Consider the following 16,352-nt stretch of genomic DNA (forward strand, 5'->3'; position numbering starts at 1 on the left):
CGGCGTGCGATCAGACCGAACTAAGCGCCGTTTTCTCAGATTAAGTTATTGACACCCAGTGGATATGAGAAGTAATAATTCATCTATTATGAAGTAACGATTCGTTTGAGCATTTGATAATGATATTATAACAAAAAATTCTCTGTAACAGCTTGTACACAGCAATTGCGGCGCTAAATGTTATTCAACGTTTGGCTTGGTTTGGCTGCACGCCGACTAGAAGCATTGTCAATAAACAACTATTACTTCGTTTTGTAACTGAGCGTATTTTAGTTTGGTACATTTCGAATCTGTATTATCATTTATTTTTATTCTTAGTAGAGAATATGCTTCTTCATAACACCAATTGTAATAAAAAGAATTCTATTGATATTTTTCAAATGATCTCATATCTGAAAAATAATATTGCATTTTTATTTGTTTTTTGACAGTATGAGTTTAATAATTTAATTCTTGAATATTGTGCTTGTTGTAGGTTAAACTAAAGACAGTGTCAGTTCGCGGCGAAAAATGAATCGCGGGTGGCAAAACAGGAAACTTTTAAATATGTATGGGTATGTATATTTATATACAGATCCTGTTAAATTTTGGCACGGTTCAACTTTGAAACTGCTCAATTTCGGTTCGGAACGGTTTTGCTTCTCCTAGTTTTCATTCATATTTTCTTTTAACGAAGAGGATGGCCGGAGTTAATCGACTGGTTTCGGATATATGGCCGGAATATGTTTCAGTCACATGGTAACGATGATTAAAGCAGTGCTTAGAAGTGCTTAAAATCCCACCATGCCTCTCATTGAAAAACCTGTTGAAAACCTGTTCCGGTTGTGTTCCGAATACTCGGGGTTGTTGTGCCAGCCCACCAAGCGACACCTATAACCACTGGTTTGAAATTATAAACCTAGTTCATTGTGGCCATATCTTGAGTTGAGATCGTCACGGACCGCAAAGCAGATCAAATTTGAAAAATCCTGATAGCAACAAACTTCAAGCTGGCACTGATATAATCACGCTACTAAAACGATTTTTATATTCCAAAAATCACCTTGATTTGCATTGCAGTGATATTTCCCAGTGAACTCTGTATATTCACGACGATTGACAATGCGAACCCGAAAATGGCAACAAAAGAGACAAGATATTGAATCACTTGTCGGATCTCCACGCTTACTGTGATGGTTGCTGGCTATTCATGATAGAAAGAAACGAGTGCGATGATATTTTCTCCCTCGTCATAGTCAGCATGTTGCTTGGATTAATCGCAGCTCTGGCTGCATCACCTGAGAAAAAAAATATTCAAAAATAAAAACTTACAGTTCAACAAATTTTAATATGATTTCTGTAAATCCACAGATACAGCCAGCCATTTGGCCGCGGCGGAGGTATGAGCCAGTGTGTTGTCATGGTGACAAAACATTTTTCTCTTTTTCAAATAAAGTCTTTTTTCTGTTTTTTGATAACGAATTGGCCCAATAATTCGACATAGTATAGTATTGTGATCATTTTGTTGTGTTATTCCCCGGAAATGGTGATCATCACTTTTCCGGCCAATTGGACAGTCTTTGGCTTCTTCGGAGCAAGTGGCACCCAGTGCGCCGACAGCTTCATCATGGGCAACATTTTATGCAGAATATCTCACGTGACGTCAATTTTCGACGGTCGCCATCGAAAGAGAAAAGTCGTTGTATACAACTCGTTTCCACATGCGATCTAAACAAAACTACGAGTCTGATTCGGCAGAAATTTTGACAAAAGCCATCTACGAGAATGTTAAGCAGGTATTAGGCGAAGCAAATATTTGCTATTTTTCAATACAGATTTTATTTTGTGCAAATAAAAATCGTACCAAAAATAGCAAATGTTTGCGTCGTCTAATGCCTACTTTATACACGATGATAAAGCTCTCTTGCGACAGTGGCGCCTCTGGGCAATGAAGCTAAGAACTTATCGGACCGTCCTGATAAGCTATCTTTTGATATTTTGTTTTAAGTTTTTCTCTTTTTTTGCTTCAATTTTAAGATTCACTAGTAAACATTGGTTTGCTTGTTTTTTTAAGTAACAGGAAAAATGGCCCAATCGTAGAGAGCCTAACGGGTGTTTGAAATATTGTATCACAGCTAAGATTATTTTCTAATGTATATATTATTCGAATCTTTTCCAAATTATAACTAGTAAATATGAACTAGTAGATATGTATAAAACTAGTTCTAAAGACAATTACAGAGCCCGTTCGATTTTGGCAGGTTTCGTTTTTGGCACGATTCAATTTTGGCAACAAAAAAACTTGGTCATGTTGCCACCAGTGCTGATAAAAGTCATTTTCCCCAGCAAAATTCTTCGAAAATTACAGCCAATCATTTTCAATTTTCACTTCCAATGATCGCAGCACTCTTTCAGATTTACTAGATTTTCGTCCTAGTAACGTGCTGTTATACTCAGATGAAATAGATCGCGCGCATCGTTCACGGTTACGGAATAAAATTTGACGACAAATCCAACCAAATGATCTTCACTTCAAAGCGAAAAAGAAAAACAAACAGTCCACTCAACCAAAATGAACCTCACCGAAACACTTTTTCACTGACACTGACCGATGCCTTGACAATCTTCGTTAACTGATAAACTGATTTGGTTGTCTTGCTTCCATCGCATGAAATATAATGAGGTGTTTTGACAGTTCACTTCCATGCAAAAAGCGGGAAGGGAGAACTCTGAAAGGATTGTAAAAAAATAACGTTTATGGATGCTTTTTTTCACTTTCACTCAAGAGTGTCAACAAATATCAACCCTGGTTGCCACCAGCAACCATCCGAGCGTTGAATTGAATTCTCGCTTCAGTCCGGTAGGCATTGGACAACACTGTTCGGATTGGCTATTGAATTTTCTCTTTAATCCGGAAGGCATCAAAAAAATTAAATTTGGGCGTGTTGCCAAGTAGAGTAGAGTAGAGTAGAGTAGAGTAGAGTAGAGTAGAGTAGAGTAGAGTAGAGTAGAGTAGAGTAGAATAGAATAGAATAGAATAGAATAGAATAGAATAGAATGGATAGACTAATGGCGGAAGAATGCTTATTATCGTCACGATAGAAATTTCAGGATCACCACGTTGAATGTTTTTATTGACGGTATTTTAGACGAAGTAATTTTTCATTCTTTATACATACTATAAAAATACACAGTAAGTTCTATTAACAAAAGGCGAAGTTAAGCAAACGTGTGATTTTTATATACAAACTTAGCAATGTTCGTTGTAATACTTCTAAACTGTTGAATTGTACAGTGCGCTGTCAAAGTCGACCAATTTTTAAACAATGTAAGGACGGAAATTTTCCAGTAAGGGATCATCCAATGAATTGGATTAAGCGACTGCTCAAACACTGGTTCATATTAGGAGTTGAAAGTTTACGACTGGTATCACTGGTTTCCTCTGAAGCTCGATAAAATTTGTATAAGGACCGTTCCTAAGCCACGTGGTAATATTTTGACGACTTTTCATACCCCCCGTACCCCTTCGTGGTCTTTCGTGGGCTTTTGGCCAACCCCCCCCCCCTTGCGATTTTAACCACGTGGTCTTTTCATTTGTGAAGTGCCAAAAACTCGCTTAAATTTTCTACATTTTTATTATTGAACATTTTTTATTTCTAAAATGCAAAAGCTTCATTCTTGACTCGGTGGCAACAACAATTTATAAGTCAGGAAGAAAGACCACGTGGTCATTTCGTTAACCCCCCACCTCCGTGCGTGGTCTTTCGTGGTCTTTTGACAAACCCCCCCGTCACCCTCTTTATGACCATGTGGTTTAAGAACGGCCCCATACCTATACACAAAAAAATTGGCTTGTGCATATTTCAACTTAGAAACAATCCATAGTCACTTTCTGTTTAATTTTGAATTTTCTGTACAATTTCTCAACAACTTCGCTTCTATAATTTTAAAAGATTTTACACTTAGTCGTATTTTATAACTTCATTAAACATTCTAACCGCCTCAACTCATTGCACCTTCATCACCTCCCGCAGCATCTGGTTGCACAGCGCCGCGTACGGGTTCAGCTCGATCAGCTGTGTGCGGGCAAACTTACTACCCAGTTTGGCCGCCTCCTCGAAGTCGGCGCGGGCTCCGTCCAGATCGTTGTTCTTCCTGCGTAGAACACCCCGTTGACATAGCGCCCGACAGCCCGTCCGTCCGGTGCGATTCGACAGTAAAAGCGCCTGTTCGATGTCTTCCAGTGCCGCTGCAATGAAACAGAGTAAGAAAGCAAATTATAAAGCGATTTCGATCGTTGCGCTAGTGGTCGATAGAGGGCCTAAAAGCTCACTTTTCTCGTTTCCCAAGTAGCGATAAGCCTGTGCTCGGTTATTCCACGGTGCAGGTCGTTCCGGTGCTGCTTGTATCGCTTTGGTAAACTGTAGAATCGCTTCCGGTAGGTTACCGTCTTCGGCTAATTGGATGGCTGCCAATTCCAGTTTCTTCGATTCCGTAATGTTTGGGTTGTTGGGCTCTGCTTGATCTAGAATGTAATCCAAACTGAACTTCATAGCTAAGCTATGATATGATTGAAAATCATACAATACCTTGCAAATCTTCCGGAAGCTCTTCCTGGCCGTTGTAGAGTAATTCTTCTCCACCAATCTGGGACGGATTGAAGATAGATTCCAACACCTGACGGTCGTGTTCACTAAGGCAATCACGATTTAGCGAAGCCATTTTCATACGTTCTTATCGACCCGGTCGTACGAACTATACTGCGACTTGTTCTGTTGAGTTACTGTAGAGTTAGAAAACATTCATTTGCCTCCACCCGCTTAGTAAATATCCACAGACAAACTTGATTTGCATACCTGCACTGACCGGCCGTACGGCCGTTGTCAAGTCCGATAGTCAACAGAAGACGCGTTCAGCTTTCGGGTTGAAATAAAAACAACAAAACGAGTTTTTTCTGTAGCAAGTTCTCGACTGCAGGAAGGCTGGATTGAATAGGGAAACACTTTCAAATTCTTACACTGGAGAAGGCAAAGATTATTCAAATAATTTACCTTTTGCTACTCTAAATCGAAAGTTACTGATTTTTTTTTTCATGATATGCTTCAGTATTAGAAAAATATTTAAACCTAGTGAGTCAAAGATTTACAAAATTTATCAGAGCACGTAGATAAACGATCGAAATCAGTAGTTATCAACAATTAACATTTAATATGATTAATCAGAAGCTTATCAGTGAAAATCACTACGATCAACAGGACGTATCAGATGAAAAATAATTCAAAAAATACATTTAAAATGTTATTCGTTTTCAACTATATAACTAGTTTATAAAGTTTTTCAAAATACTGATAAGGAATGATTTTACAAAAATGGTACTGACAGAATCTTATCAGTAAGTAATTTATAAGACAATGATTGAAATTTTACTAATCAATACCTTAATTGCCAACAATTGCAATTGGTTTGAACCGCATAATAACGCACATTGACCTCTGTTGTATCAATCAATTACAGTCACTATATTTGTTATCGCAACAAACTTGCGTGAAAGAATGTAAACTAGCTGACATTGAGCACAATTGTCCTATGGGTCATCTATCTGTCTAATTGATTAATTGTACCCTTTTTTAATTGCGAGGTTCTTGCTCTAAATATCAAGTTAAACGAATCTTTAGAGAAACAGCGACCAGCTGACCCAAACAGAAATACAGATCATCAGATAAACGCAAAAAAATTCACCCCAAACGCATTGTGAGCCAACAATTTCTATACCGCCTCCAACCAGAGCTAGCAACCATCTTCCAATCAACTGTGGTGTCACTCAACCTTTACTGTATGCCGTGGACACAAACAACAAAGCAACGCTAATAAAGATGCCGCAAAACGTTTCTGCCAACTACAATTCTGTACGATTCACGACACTTCGTCACGGTTACTGGCCCCGACATTGAAATGAATGAAAACGCTAGCGGTGAAAATTTCCTAAATCTAGCATGAAACGATTACCTATAGACAGGTTAAATCAGATAGCCATCACGTGCAGTATTCTCAGCACTCGATCTGGCGACGAACCGCTAAGTGTCAGGTGATTTCCCTCAATAGTTCTATAAGGGTGGTGATCACATTAACCGACAGTATCAATATTTATAACGATTTAGTAGCGAAGCTAGCTCCCAGTACCCTAGAATCTGAGTGATACAAATGTTGCTCATCTAAATATATCACAAACCGAAACGTGCGCGCAAACATTCGCTAAACCAGTTCGCACCGGAACGCAAATCTTAGGTGTTATTTATAGGAAGATACGAATTTTTTGGTTGGTGGTGGATATTCACCGGTGAGAACGTTGTTGTTGCTAGAAGCTTTATGGTTGTTGCATCAGCAAGCGCCAGTCTAGCTAGGGTTGTCTTTTCGCATTATTAATTTCATAATAATTGCTATACCATGTCATGAATTACAGAATTGAATAGTATATAAATAAAAGAAAATATGGGATTGAAGTTAATAAGTCTCCGAAACCGATGAATGGTCTTTTATTGGAAAGAGTGGAAGAGCATGAATTAAATGGGATTAAATGGTCGACAAGAGAATAAACTGTTTTGAAAATATAATTTGGCATTTGGCTAATAACGAGAAGAATAACATTGGATAAAAAGGACATGAACGAGTTGTAAATGAATATTTGAAGTAAACAACAGTTGGCATAAAAACAGAATAGAGCACAGTGTTTTATTTTGCCGATTTCGTGTTTTAAATTAATTGCGACAATCGAATTTATTGTTGTATTTGAAAAGGTTTCTACGTATTCTATTGCTAATAACTTTCTAGAAAATATAAAATATGTAAAAAATTATGGAAAAAGTTCTGTTAAAAATAATGAGTTTAGTGAGCTTTCCATATAAAAATATTTATATCTTTTTGAATATAAAAGCCAGAATTTTGATATTTTCGACAAAGTTGCTAACAAAAGCAACTGCTACAACTTTCTCGAAGACACTGACTGTCTATCTTAATGTCCTAAAAACTAAATTATTCATATCTGTTCTAGGTGGATTAATCACTGAACCGTTCATTTTCAAAGAGGTGCAATAAAATATTTAGAAACTTTACCAAAATCATATGTGAGGACGCTATTAATTTAAAGCACGAAATCAGCAAAATAAAACACTGTGCAGCGACTTGTTTTGACGTTAGACTACGTCTTTGTTTTCTATACTAGAGTTCATTTTGTAAAATTGCAATTGAAACTGGCAAATGTTACGTCAGATTTTAAACGATTATAGCAGGCGAACGACTTAATGTATCTTAGTCATTTGTATGTTGGTGCATAGATTAAATGTATGACAATTGTTCGATATAATGTTTACTGCCTAATGGTGAAAATAGATAAACAGTACCAAGGTAGAGCTTTCCCATACACATTCCTCGCTATTGCCTTGCTCCTCGAGCACGGATAACAATAACATGGACGGAATTTGACTCAACAAAGTGTTTCGTCATTCTGTGCCGAACACGCATCAGCATCGGTTGTGCTTCGAAATTTTTGACCGGTGTCTTTTGTCTAGATTGCTGTATCGCAAGGTCAAGCGCCTTTGTGTTACTGTGTCGCTTTGTAGCTGCCTGCTGTCGAACGATTTGGTGGTGAGTGCAGTGCACTCCAACACGAAGGAGAAAAAGAAAGGAAGGTACGTGCTTCTTGTCTGTCCCATCGGCGCGCTAGGTTTAGCGCGATGGATGTAGACCCCCCACCTCCCGCACCTCCATCCTCGAATCCCCTCGACTCTGTCCCTCCTGCCCCCCTTCCTAATAATAATTCCTCAGCTCCCCCACATGTCAGATTATAGCCAGATGGATCGACTCTTCCGGTGGCAGTTTACCTCAGGCCTAAAGCGGGGCCGAAATCGAAATCTTTAAACATTCTACAGTTTTCGAAAGACCTGACGTCACACTTTAAAGCTGTGACTGGAATTTTAAAAATCAGGCCGAACAAGCTCCGTGTCGTGGTCAATGACCTTAAAGAGGCCAACGATATAGCTTGCTCCGAGCTTTTTACACAGGAATACCGTGTCTATGTACCCGCTAGAGATGTGGAGATCGACGGTGTCGTGACCGATTCGAGTCTGTCCGTCGAGTGTATATTGAAAAGTGCTAAAGGGTGCTTTAAAAACAACACATGTCCCGATGTGAAGGTGCTCGACTGCAAGCAATTGCGGTCGGTATCGATCGTCGGTGACAAAAAAGTTTACACTCCGTCAGACTCGTTTCGAGTTACGTTCGCCGGGTCTGCACTACCAAGCTACATCTCGATCCACCGGGTTCGTCTCCCTGTGAGGCTATACGTTCCCCGCGTCATGAACTGCACTCATTGAAGCAGTTAGGCCATACAGCCAGAGATGCCAGATATACAGACAAATCTGTATTATACAGACTTTCTGTGTTGCGATACAGACACGCATAAGCCTACAGATTTTATACAGACATTTAGTATAATACAGATATTACACAGATATCTGATATTCTACATAATGGTTTTACCAGTATACACAAAAAAACGAACACAAAAACCAAAAGTCACTGTAGCCGTTGCTGGAAAAAGTGAACTAGGAACTGAACACTTTGCTGAACATATTAATCTTGCGTTTTTGAGAGTGAAATCATGACAACGGGAATCGAGTCAGGCTATCAGGGTTTTTATCGGCCCTTGGGCACTAATCTGCCTGTTTCGCCCCCAGTAACAAACAGCTGATTGTCTCGATCGATTGCCATGCAGGTTATATTGGTGAAAAGACCGTTTGTTCTATTCGGAGCAATATCCAACGTTGAAGAATTGCTTAAAATGTCCCAAACCTTGAAGGTACTATTTTTATAACCGCGAGACTTCTGCCATCATGTATCAGTTTAGCTACATTACGACGAACGACGATTTTTATCACGGGAAAGACTCTTACTTCTATGTGTTACTTAGATTTAAAAGATAAATTAGTTATCGATTAATCGACCAACTATGATAGACTCGAAAAAGAACAATCAAAACAAGCAATAAAACAAAACAAAGGGGAAAGTAGGTAAAGACGGACACTGCGGGTAAGATGGACACTTTTAATATTTCACAAACTAGAATGTATTATGATAGTTAAGTGATGCGAATACCTTCTTTATAGTGTGTTAATGCTTTTGAGTTGCATCATCGGTTTTCAGCAAGCAAACTGTCAAATTTGTAAGAAAAACAAAGAATATTCTCGTGAACGCGCTATTTGATGTAATTTTTATTCCACGAAAAATAGTGAAAAAATCGTGAAACTTACGTGTTTTCATTTGTTCACAATAGTAAAGTGATTAATTAGCCTTTCCTCGGTTTTCTAGTGAAAATCCAGCAAATTTTCGATGTTCCGATGAAGCGCTACGATCGTTTGAAAAATTTACAACCAGGTCGGGCAAGACGGACACACTAAGGTAGGGAAAGATGGACACACGGATTTTCCAAGAATTTTCACATGTAGCATCTGTTGTGTACTACAGATGTTCACAAAGTACACCCGCGAGTGAAACCAGCAGATATTAATCACTTAGCAGTTAGAACACGAAACCCATCCTCTCACACTGTTCACGTGATGTATAGATGGGCTCTCATAACGTAGAGTAATGTATGGCCATCACTTAACACATAAATCAAAAGAATACTTAACGTACTACATCTTTTTTGTGAGTGTCCACCTTTACCTTCGTAGTGTCCATCTTTCCCAACCATGTCAAAAAACAGCAATTTGTAGTCTTATTTTTGTAGACCCAGAACACATAAAACTTGGAGGAAGTTCACTAATACCAAAAATGATTATGAAAACAAATGACCTTAAGTATCAATTTGTATGACTACTGCGATCTAAATAGCAATACCTAAGTAATTATTTATATTAAACCTTAGGGTGTCCGTCTTTACCTACTTTCCCCTATTCCCTGCGGGGAAAATCTGCATGAGCTCTCGACATGTGCGGTGTACATGCAGCGCAGGGATAAAATAAAACGGTCTCTCAAAGAGCGTTCAAAGCGTTCCTACGCTGACATGCTGAAGAAGACCGTTACCACTTCTCCCGTTACTTCGAACCCCTTTGATCTGTTGTTCTCTGATGAAACCGATTCTGACGATTCACCAGCGGGAAAATCTTATGCCAATCTTGAGGAGTCTAGAAAGAGGAAAAATATTTCCTCTCCTAAACTTCCCCGAAAAGGTCCTATAATTTTCCAAAGTGAAATGAATGGTACAAACAAACCTAAAAGTGCAGCGGAAAAACCGAAGCAAACCCCTCCTGGGCTTGCAAATTTAAAGTCCCAGAAGGAGTTCCCAGCACTTCCTGGAACATCTAAAACCCCAGTTGTTTCTTTTGCACATCCAGTTGAAAAATCAAATGCTGGACTGGTAAAATTTTCTGACATTGTGGACTGGATTTTTGAAACTTTCAATGTACCCGATCCAATAAAAGATTTTCTTACAGCATTCCTCCCAACAGTTAGAACATTTTTGAAGCAGTTTACTGCTCAATGGCCCCTCCTTGCAGCGGTCGTATCCTTCGATGCCTAATTCATCTGCTTATATGAAGGATTCTATCTCTGTCTTACAGTGGAATTGTAGAAGTATTTTACCAAAAATTGATTCGTTTAAAGTTTTGATAAATAAAAACAAATGCGATGCATTTTCCCTTTGTGAAACTTGGATAACTTCGAATACTGATCTAAACTTCCATGATTTTAATATTATTCGCCTTGATCGAGACACCCCATATGGAGGAGTACTTCTAGGGATTAAGATGTGCTATTCTTTCTATCGTATTAACCTCCCCTCGATTCCAGGCATCGAAGCTGTCGCATATCAAATGACAATACAAGGTGAAGAGCTTTGTATTGCCTCAATATATATTCCTCCCAGAGCACAGGTTGGGCAACGGCTGCTCTTTGATTTAATAGAACTTCTTCCCTCGCCACGCTTGATTTTGGGAGACTTTAACTCTCATGGCGTGGCTGGGGGTTCCCCTTCTAATGATAACCGCTCCTCTTTAATTTATAACCTTTGCGATAACTTCGACATGACTATTCTAAACAACGGTGAAATGACACGTGTCCCGAAACCTCCAGCGCGCCCAAGCGCTTTCGATCTCTCTTTATGTTCGACGTCGCTACGGTTGGATTGCACATGGAAGGTAATCCTCGATCCTCACGGTAGCGACCATTTACCTATTCTTATTTCAATTACCAACGGGTTAACTCGCATGCGGCCAATTGACATTCCGTATGACCTCACACGGAATGTTGATTGGAAGTTATACGAGGAAATGGTTTCAGAAGCTGTCGAGTCGATTCAACATCACCCACAACTTGAAGAATACAACCTCTTCGCGGGCTTGATTCTCGACGCCGCGTTGCAAGCCCAAACGAATAAATATCCCGGCGTAACGATCAAAGAACGGCCTCCCACTCCGTGGTGGGACAAAGAGTGCTCCGAAGTCTACACGCAAAGATCCGACGCGTTTTTTGCCTATCAGAAGAAAGGTATACCTGGCGACTATATACGGTATACAGAGCTTTATACTAAGCTTAAAAGCTTGGCTAAAGCAAAGAAACGCGGATATTGGCGTCGGTTCGTGAACGAGACGTCGAGGGAGACATCGATGAGCACTCTTTGGAACACAGCCCGAAGAATGCGGAATCGCGTAACGGTCAACGAAAGCGAGGAGTCTTCAAGTAGGTGGATATTTGATTTTGCCAGGAAAGTATGTCCGGACTCTGTTCCTGAGCAAAATATTGTTCGCGATGCGTCTCCGGGCCACGACGCGATAGAATCACCTTTTACGATGGCAGAACTTTCAGTTGCCCTCCTGTCCTGTAACAATAACGCGCCTGGGTTAGATAGAATCAAATTCAACTTGTTGAAGAATCTAGCCGGCAATGCCAAGAGGCGCTTGTTGAACTTGTTCAATAAGTTCCTGGAGCAAAATATTGTACCGCAGGATTGGAGGCAAGTGAGGGTGATCGCCATCCAAAAACCGGGAAAACCAGCCTCTGATCACAACTCCTATAGGCCGATTGCAATGCTATCCTGTATCCGAAAATTGATGGAGAAAATGATACTCCGCCGTTTAGACCTCTGGGTCGAATCAAATGGTCTACTGTCAGATACTCAATTTGGTTTCCGCCGTGCCAAAGGGACGAATGATTGTCTTGCGTTGCTTTCAACAGATATTCAGCTGGCGTATGCTCGCAAAGAACAAATGGCGTCTGCGTTCTTGGACATTAAGGGGGCTTTTGATTCCGTTTCTATTGAAATTCTTTCGGGCAAACTTCACCGACAAGGATTTTCTCCAATTTTGAACAATTTTTTGCACAATTTGTTGTTCGAAAAGCACATGCATTTTACGCATGGCGATTTGGCAACTTTTCGAATTAGCTACATGGGTTCCCCAGGGCTCATGTTTAAGCCCCCTTCTTTACAATGTTTATGTAAATGACATCGACGAATGTCTGGCAAATTCATGCACGATAAGACAACTTGCCGACGACAGCGTGGTCTCTGTTACAGGAGCCAAAGCTGCCGATTTGCAAGGACCATTGCAAGATACCTTGGACAATTTGTCTGCTTGGGCTCTACAGCTAGGTATCGAATTCTCTCCGGAGAAGACTGAGATAGTAGTTTTTTCTAGGAAGCATGAATGCTCAGCTTCAAACACAATTAATGGGTAAAACGATTTCTCAGGTTTTGGTACACAAGTATCTTGGTGTCTGGTTCGACTCTAAAGGCACCTGGGGTTGTCACGTTAGGTATCTGATGAAAAAAAGCCAACAAAGAGTGAATTTTCTTCGTACAATAACCGGATCATGGTGGGGAGCCCACCCGGGAGACCTTATAAGGCTTTACCAAACAACCATATTGTCGGTAATTGAGTACGGCTGTTTCTGCTTCCGCTCCGCAGCAAACACACATTTGATCAAACTGGAGCGCATACAATATCGTTGTTTGCGTATCGCCTTGGGTTGCAAGCAATCGACCCATACGATGAGTTTGGAGGTCTTAGCTGGAGTTCTACCATTGAAAAACCGCTTCTGGAGCCTGTCTTCTCGTATTCTTATCAAATGTGAGGTCTTGAACCGTCCCGTGATTGAAAATTTTGAAAGGTTAATCGAACATAATTCTCAAACCCGTTTTATGACATTGTATTTCAATCACATGTCCCAAAATATTAACCCTTCTTCGAATATTCCAAATCCTGTCAACTTATTAAATACTTCTGATTCTACTGTGTTTCTCGATACATCCATAATAGAAGAAACTCGTGGAATCCCGGATCATTTACGCGTGCAGCAGATCCCCAAAATTTTTTCCAATAAATATCGAAACATCAACTGCGACAATATGTTCTACACTGACGGATCACTTATCGATGGGTCCACTGGCTTCGGTATCTTCAATAACAATTTAACCGTCTCCCATAGGCTCGATAATCCTGCTTCTGTTTACGTCGCAGACTTGGCTGCAATTCAGTACACCCTAGGGATCATCGAAAAAATGCCCACGGACCATTATTTCATCTTTACGAACAGTCTCAGTACCATTGAGGCTTTTTGATCGATGAAAGATGTTAAGCACTCTCCGTATTTCCTGTGGAAAATACGGGAACATCTGAGTGCTTTATCCGAAAAATCGTTTCAGATTACCTTAGCGTGGGTCCCTTCTCACTGCTCGATACCGGGCAATGAGAAAGCGGACTCTTTGGCTAAGGCGGGCGCTACAAACGGTGAAATTTATGAAAGACCAATTGCTTTTAATGAATTTTTTGCATTTGTACGTCAGAATACGATCATCAGTTGGCAAAATTCTTGGACCAGAGGGGAACTGGGAAGGTGGTTACATCCCATTATACCCAAGGTATCGACAAATCCGTGGTTCAAGGGGTTCGATGTAGGTCGAGATTTCATTTGCGTGATGTCTCGGCTTATGTCCAATCACTATAGATTTGATGCGCATCTCCGTCGTATTGGGCTCGGGGAAAGTGGTATCTGTGCCTGTGGTGAAGGTTATCACGACATAGAGCACGTTGTTTGGTCATGCCCTGTCCACCGTGACGCCAGGTCTAAATTAGTAGCTTCCCTTCAGGCCGGAGGTAGACGGCCAGCTGTTCCTGTTCGTGATGTCTTGGCGAGCCGTGACATACCCTACATGACCCTTATATACATTTTCCTAAAATCTATCCATGCCCCAGTCTAGTCCCGTTCCCCTCCGTCTACACCCAACAGAGCGACAAGAACACGTTTGAACCCTAAGCAGAGGTTTTGAAATCAACAACTGCACCCCACACGAATTCACCAGGACCTGAGAGCCCGAGGCCTTCAGTGATATCTTGGCTCAGCGGCACATACCATAGGCCACTTGAACACCAGCGAACAACAACAACGAACCATAACCAGCAACTAGCCCCCGCACAATACCTTCAGGACCCGAGAATTACAAGCCCCTCTTCCAGCTCATGACATCGTGGCTCAGCAGAACAAATCCATACATGCTGCATATTCATGGCCATTCGAAGAGCATCAGACGACCATCAAACTACAAAACAGTGATTGAAAAATACATCCTAGTTTTAAGATAGACTTAATTTCAGCTCGTAGTCGGCAGCGAGGATAAAAAATTTGCTTTAAGATTTTAAGTCTTCAGAAATAATTGGCGCCGTTAAACATTAAATTGTATTTGTGCCGTGTCAAATAAATGATATGAAAAAAAAAATGGTGTTTCGTTTCTCATTCTCGAGTCTGCGTCGCCCCACCTACATTGCAAAAATCTACGCTTAACTCGATACAGCATCATCCTTGTTTTCAACACGATAGCAAGTGGAGCCCGTTGCCGTACTAAACCCTACCTAACATAAAAATTTCATGGTTCGCTGTGATAAGTGCACCGTAGCGCCAATGTAAACCAAGGAAATATCAAAAGTTGATGTTGCTGTTAGTTTAACGCTCGTGTATTCAGGGTTTTTTGAGAACTTCTCCAATGTTTTCAGTTTAATCAGCTTTGCAGCCGTGTTTGTCTAGTAAAAGGCTACATTTTGATAGAAGATTAGGACAACATAGTGGAAGTAATTGCGTTTTTTGCAAGGCGTCCTATTTGAGATAAAATGGACAGTTTTTTGGGGTGAGCTTGAAGTAAATTATTTTGTCGAACTGATGGCGCGGGTATACAAAAACGAACGGACAGACTGCGGTGTACAAAGGATGAACTGTAAAAAGTACTGCAGGCGATCCGGGATAAGTTATCCGCACACAAAGTGTTTTCAACCCTCCGCACAGTGGCGGGTTTTTGAACAAAAGTTGTAAAAAACCTAAAAGTCTTTCTAAAATGATTTAAAATGACGTATAATGCGAATTTTGGAGTACTGAACTCATTTCTGATGTCAGAAATTGTTATTCACCTCGAATGCCGTTAAACCTTTCTTGATAAAACTTTGTTTTTTTTTTCAGATCATGCTCAGCATTGGTATACTTGTTCTTTATTCAAAAACTTTTTTCCTTGTCCACATCATCCAATAGCTGTCCATTTCACCCCATACTGTTTTTTTTATGTTTGAAAATCATTATTTTTAGTTTCGTTATTTTTTTATTATTTTGACCTCATTATAGAGATTTCTTCGTGTAAATACATAGAAAACAGGACAATATTACTATAATACGTTACGTTTATGGGATAGAAAAAACAGGCTACGAAATAACGGGAGTTTTCCTTAGGGGGTTCAATGTACCCTAAACTACCCTAATTATACGCAACGGTAAAAATAACCATACTAGTGGTTGAGGTGGATGCCGGATGAAAGAAAAGGACGAGTTTGTTTTATTCCCTAACCTGCTATACCACATGCCCAGTAGGACTAGTGTCTATGAAACAATGCTGCTCAGGACTACGAAGAAACAGGGATAAACATACATACCAAAAAAAGGCTAAGTTGGGGTGAGTAAGCCCACAAAACCCCAGTATATCACATGAAGAATCAGAATCAGACAAAGAAGACGGTTTCGGGGAGTTGTACGGTCGAGTGTCGATGGTCAAATGAGGTTGGGTGCAGCACTACTGAGAGGGATGATAAATTTCGACGGCAACGACAACATCAGGTACACCTAGTGGCCAGATTGAGGATCATCTGACCATTATCTCTTCTAGAAAACCACCTATGTGGAGTAAGCAGATGTGACATCATCTTTTGCAAATACCCATACATACTTTCGTCAAGAAGCTTGACTCAAAAGGTACATTTTAGTTTATCCCCGGCGAAGCCCAGCCTTCTGTGTTTTAATAAAAACAGGTATAACCTTATCTAGAACATAGCCTTCTGCCGTGTTTA

The 16,352-nt window shown here is 40.2% G+C and overlaps 1 protein-coding gene across 2 annotated transcripts; it reads right to left on the reverse strand.

Annotated features, from left to right (window-relative positions):
* Positions 1–3,826: 3,826 nt before the first annotated feature.
* On the reverse strand, positions 3,827–4,941 carry LOC129722066 (tetratricopeptide repeat protein 36 homolog). 2 transcript variants are annotated; one of them, XM_055675291.1, is made up of 4 exons: positions 4,836–4,941; positions 4,569–4,762; positions 4,313–4,504; positions 3,827–4,228 (listed from the first exon to the last, which is right to left on the reverse strand). In XM_055675291.1, the coding sequence occupies exons 2-4, from the start codon at positions 4,705–4,707 to the stop codon at positions 3,987–3,989; spliced, it is 573 nt and encodes a 190-aa protein (XP_055531266.1). In that variant the 5' UTR covers positions 4,708–4,762; positions 4,836–4,941; the 3' UTR covers positions 3,827–3,986. The 2 variants fall into 2 exon arrangements, with proteins under 2 accessions (XP_055531266.1, XP_055531265.1); XM_055675290.1 differs by having other exon boundaries at positions 4,569–4,751; positions 4,836–4,872.
* Positions 4,942–16,352: the final 11,411 nt, after the last annotated feature.

The sequence above is a fragment of the Wyeomyia smithii genome, chromosome 2 (genome assembly GCF_029784165.1).
Source record: "Wyeomyia smithii strain HCP4-BCI-WySm-NY-G18 chromosome 2, ASM2978416v1, whole genome shotgun sequence".
Lineage (NCBI taxonomy): Eukaryota > Metazoa > Arthropoda > Insecta > Diptera > Culicidae > Wyeomyia > Wyeomyia smithii.